At 33.9% G+C, this 5,933-nt stretch overlaps 1 protein-coding gene across 1 annotated transcript; it reads left to right on the top strand.

Annotated features, from left to right (window-relative positions):
- Nucleotides 1-2,743: 2,743 nt before the first annotated feature.
- LOC149383610 (dof zinc finger protein DOF5.6-like) lies at nucleotides 2,744-5,457 on the top strand. Its single transcript, XM_089628262.1, has 2 exons — nucleotides 2,744-2,936; nucleotides 4,283-5,457. Exons 1-2 carry the CDS (start codon nucleotides 2,880-2,882, stop codon nucleotides 5,210-5,212), a joined length of 987 nt encoding a protein of 328 aa, XP_089484388.1. The 5' UTR covers nucleotides 2,744-2,879; the 3' UTR covers nucleotides 5,213-5,457.
- The last annotated feature ends 476 nt before the right edge of the window (nucleotides 5,458-5,933 follow it).

Here is a 5,933-nt window from a genome sequence, read left to right as displayed (position 1 = left end):
AAGACTTTGTTCGGAATTAATTTAATCAATAAAATTGAATATGAAAACAACTAATTCGATAGATTATTATTGCACTCGTGAAGTTAGTTGATATACTATTTGAAATTACCTAACATGATTAAGATGGTTGTTCAGGTTGTAGGTCGAACAACTTATTGAACAATTGATTGGTTTCAAGCAGATTAATCAAGATGATAAACAGCAGACAATCAAACAGAGAACAATAAAGAACACAAGACAAATGGTAACCCTGTTCGGTATAAGCAACCTATTCAGGCAGACTGATACGTCTGTGTGAAAATAATCCACTATAATCAATCAATGAAAGTTATAGGAATATTAAGTTTGATACCCCTTCGCAAACACCTCTCTCTTTGACTATCTCCAATGGATGTGAATCTGATCCCCTCAGATCTAGAGAATCACCCTCTATGTTTCATCTGAAGATCAATAGCACACCAATTTTCAAAGCACGATCTCACACTCAATATGACAGTACAAAAGCTATGAGTTGTTCTAAGTCTATTGTCGATAAAGTACTCTGGAATATAGAGACAAACACAAGAACTAAGGCTTCGTGAATTTGCCAAACAATTAAGGAATCGGGGAACCATGCATAAACCCTAGGTGGGATATATATGGTTGGGTTCCCGAATCCTATGCGAAAAATCAAATCAATCGGATTCTCTAAATCTGACATTATTCTTCAAAAAAAAATCGGGTAACTAACCAAAAGTAATTAGTTACTGATTCCGCATGAGAAAATGTCGCAAGTACGCTGACTAAAAATATAGCTTGAACGACTTGTTGATGCTCCGGCTTGAACAACTCTGTTACAATTTGTTTTGCCAAATAAATCATGCCATAAAGATTTCAACACTATTGACTATATATTATCATACGTGAATTGATATTGATAAACAAAAAGCTTATTTTATCCATCATACTTTCTAATATCGATTTTATGTTTATAGTTATAAATTTATAATTTTACATATATAATATTAATCGTGTTTAACTTGATGGTAATCATGCTATTACTCGCAATCGTATTAATTGGGTCATATTCATGCGGGTCGTAATCGTGTTAATCGTGTTACCGTAATCGTGTGTTTTTTACCCATTATTTAATCGTGTTAGCGTGTTCGACCGAATTAAGAATCGACTCATTTATTATTATCCAAATCCTCTCTAAATCGTGTCGTAATGGTTTCGTGTTTTGTGTCTGGACCAAATTGCCATTGATCATTGATACATTTAGTTTTATTTTGCCAAAGGTCATCCCGTTCGAAAGATGTTTTTTTTTTTTTTTTTTTAAATTATGCTTGTCACAATCCGTTTTGTATTACTTTTCCCATAGAGATTATAGGTCAATATAAAACATAAGGAATTTTTTCAACAAGTCCTACTTGGTTCAAATCGTCAAATGCGGTGTTTCATTATATAAATTTAGGCGAGAGCAAAATGGAATAATTATAATTTTAATACCTAAAGATAAATTTAAACAACACATATAAAATTTAAGGATGAGTATTTAAAAATACAAAAACAAAATTTTCGAACACAATAATACTAAATCAAAACGTACGATTTTTACTTTTTCGTTCTATTGACAAAAATGATAAGTAATAACAATATAAAAATTCAATATAAACTTGAACTAGGCAGTGATACAAATATTTAAAATTCTTTTGTTTTAGGTTTAATAATTTTTATTATATACCACATAAATAGTATCAAACCTCATGTACAACCATCACTTAGTAATCACAAGTAAAATATTTACAAAGAGCGATGATAAATATCAACGGTATTAGCGGTCGCTGATGTCTAATACAGGTGAGACTCACCTGCATGTGGAGTCCATCGTGCATTAGACATCAGCGACCGCTGATATTGTTGAGGTTTATCATTTTCGATTTACAAATAATTAAGATTTCTTTTAAATAAGTCAATCCTTATAAGTACTATGAATGAAATATCGATACATTTAAATTTTGGAGAATGTATCCATTAAACAATAATTTGATAGATTCTTAATCCTTTTTTATAGTAAGGATCTCTTGTAATTTTATTTTTCTTTCAATTTTGGCATTTTTTATACATGTTTTTTTCATTGCGAAAATTGCTCGTTTGGCATTTTATATTTTCCCTGCGTTTGCATATAATTGTTTTTCTTTAATAAATCATTTAAATTGTAACCAAAAATAAAAAGTAAAAATAAAAATAAAAATCGTTTCCATCCATAAGTATAAATAACTCAGTTGATTTTCAAACTTTAATATACATTACAATTAATTAAGAGTTCAAATCCCATTTCGATTGAAGTGGGACCCAGTATTTTTGTTGGGGGCAGTGTATCGACACAGTGCGGACCCACCTAAGGTTTGTGTTCGCCTGCTCACCGTCGGCGTAATTCCATGTGATTAGTTTTCTTTTTTATTTATTTTAATTTCTTTTTTCACACCGTTTAATAATAATATGAGTAATATCATAAATTATTCATGAGAACCATGACATTATGTCAGAGAGAGACACCAGTATTACGCCGTAGAGCCCGAACTGGTACAGTACCAATATACTCGATTCCAAGTTTCTAAATAAATCTCTGAAAGCTCTCACAGTCACATATACAGACAAAATATTCAACCGCCTTTTTCTCTTTCCCCTTCCCTTGTTATATAGTTCTCACTTCTCACCCAAAAACCCCAATCCACACACTGACCTTCACATTCTCTCTCTCTCTCTCTCTCTCTCGATCATATTATAGTAGGAACAGGGATGTTGAACTAATTAAGTAGAGATATTACAGCTGCGTTTTACAGAGGGAATTTTGGAATTGAAGATATCAAGTTTGAAAACTTGGTAGGGTTTTAAATATGGCCCTAACTTCTCTGCAAGTTTGCATGGATTCTTCATCTTCTGACTGGCTTCAGGTACTTAATTCACTTATATATATCCAACGCTTTTTTATAGGCTTACTTAAATGTTTGAACTGGTAACCATATTCTTTCAATTAGAGAAGAGAGTTGGGATTTTTTCTTAACTACAAACAGATAACAATCTAATTACAGATATACTTATTTTACACGCACATGTGCTTTTCCTTTCTTTGTGTTGCTGTAGAAAGGATTGAAATGGTTTTTATTTTTATTTTTATTTATTTTTATTTTTTATCATCTTGCACATGAGTGATGAACAATCCGGCTAAGATAATGTACTAGGAAACGACGAAGTCATAACTTATTATAATCAGTTTCCTAAATTATTATTATTATTTTTTTTTAATCTCTGTTGAAGGTCTGTTTAATTAAAATGATAACGGTATGATCATCATCGGTACTTTATCGTCTCTGGGCTTGAAATATATTAAATAAATCGGTCCAACAAAGTACTTCCGGTTCTGTTCTGGTCTTGTCAGTACAGAGCTACGTACTTGTAATAATTACTTGAACCCTCTCTCAAACATATTATATTTACATTTTAATATGCTATATATAAAATGACAAAACGAATCTAGCTAGCGCTACGTAATATTATCGTATCGCTCGTCTTCTTTACCCACCAGCAACCAAAAAAAAAAGTCCATTATTTCGTCTTTGATTGACTATGTTATCGACTTCTTTTCTCTCAATTATAACCGGCCAAAAGAATGTCATCATTAAGTATGAACTAGATAGCAAACTACAACTTCTCTCTTTCTCTGTCTCAGAAGAACAATAATGCATTATAAACTAAAAAAAAAAGATGTCTATAATATGACATCATCCTCGTTTTACTTCCCAGTTAAATTTAGCTAAATTTAGCTCGTAGCTCCAAACGAAATGTGATGTCATTTAAACAAAAATAATGATTATGCATTATATATATATATATATATATATATATATATATATATATATATATCAGTCTAGGGTGGGCTATAGCCCCTCAATTTTTTTTTTTAATTTTTGCACTTTTTGTCCACTTTTATTTTTTTATATATTTTTTACCTTCAAATTTACAAATCAACCCCCTTGATTTTTTGTTTTTGCAAATATAGTTCTTTAATTAATAATGCAAGTCAATGATAGCAGCATTATAGACATCCTCATTTTACTTGCCAGTTAGTTTAGCTCGTAGTTCCAAACAAAATGTGACAATGTAATAGCAAATTAATATGCGTAATTTCAAAAAATAAAATAAAATAAATATGTGACAAAACAGGGGGCGATAATAGCAAATGATAATAATACATAATATATAGCAACCCTAAACTTGTACGTGTCGTTTTGTGTTGTAGGGCACGAGTCACGAGGACTCGCCGGGAATGGACACGTCATCACCGTTGCCGATGTCCCCGACGGACGTCCTCGGCTGTTCTCGACCGCTGAGCATGGAACGTCGTCTCCGACCGCCACACGACCAATCCCTAAAATGCCCTCGGTGCGAGTCAACGCACACCAAGTTCTGCTACTACAACAACTACAGCCTAACCCAGCCACGCTACTTTTGCAAGACATGTCGTCGCTACTGGACCAAAGGTGGGACCCTCAGAAACATCCCCGTCGGCGGTGGCTGCCGCAAGAACAAGAAACCCTCCTCCAACAAGAAAAACGACACCGTGTCCCCTGTCGTTTCTCATCACCACCACCAGCTGATTCCCAATACGACAGATCTCCACCTGTCGTTTCCGCTCCACCAGGGCGGTGGTCATCAGTACTTCTCCGAAAACGGCGTTCCCAGCTTTATGCCCATGGAGTTCACTGAGAGCAAGTTGGAGGGTATTATCGGTAATTCACATCACCGGAGTAATAATATCATTAATAGTGGTGGCGGCTACGACTTCATGGGGAACAGTGCTATGGTGAATCTGGGCGGGCTGATGATGATGAATATGGACTCCCACGGTGACTTTCACGCGCCGTTTGGGAATATCATGGACGGTGGTGGTGGTGACGTGGCGGGTGGCTCTTCGGCAATGGACGCGTGTCAGAGGCTGATGATGCCGTTTGGCGGCGGTGGTTTTGATGAGGATCCACGTGGCGGAGGAGATGTGAAGCCGAAGCTTTTGTCGTTGGATAATTGGCAGCAAGATCATCAGGGTTCGTATAATAATAGTAGTCTTGGAAATGGATTGGGTGGTTGGTCTTCTTCAGGGATTTTGATGAACAATTATGGGCAATCATCCAATGTCACTACAACTACTACTACAACAAACCCTCTAGTTTGATGATTATTACATTATATTATAATATATATATATACATATATATATATATATATATAATTAAGCTAAATTGAGAGTTATGATTAGTTACTTAATTTAGTTTCACCATCACTACTTTTTGGCTGGAGGGTTTGTTTCTGTGTGACTGGTCATGACTTGATAATTTGGTTAATTACTAGTACGTGTCGCTTTGTTTAGGGTATGTTAAATATGTGTTATATTATAATATGGTTTTCTTTTTTGGCTCTCTTTTGTGAAGGCAGTCTTGTTTTTTTTTTAATTAATTATTGTCTTTAACATGTATATGTAAAAGACTGATTATTAAAGAGTGTGAATGAAACCAGGAGAGTCAAAAAATGACTGCTTTTTCATGCGTTTTGTTCTCTTTGGTTTCTTTTGATATGGTGTCTTGCGTGCTATACATTCAAAGTTTTGTGATTTTGATGCAATACCGAGGAAGATATGGGAACCGTTTTGATTTTTTTTTTTTCCTTCCTAACAACAGGTATACTATTATTATTATAATTAAGGTGGATTGAATTTTATCATATTTTTTGCATGCATATAGGTTTGATAAAGTTATTATTGTTGGACTAGTGATTAAGTTATTATTTGATCAAATCATAAAAGTGGTTTTAGAATGCTGTCTTTATGTTGTTGAGAGATTTTGAAATAAACAAAAGACACAAAAGGAGAGCCAAAGCAGAGATTTCAGTGACCATAT

This window comes from Urtica dioica, chromosome 10, assembly GCF_054948205.1.
Source record: "Urtica dioica subsp. dioica isolate 48M chromosome 10, U.dioica_male_clone48M_v1_H2, whole genome shotgun sequence".
Lineage (NCBI taxonomy): Eukaryota > Viridiplantae > Streptophyta > Magnoliopsida > Rosales > Urticaceae > Urtica > Urtica dioica.
Note: the sequence above shows the minus strand (reverse complement) of the source record. Positions and strands in the feature narration are given on the sequence as shown.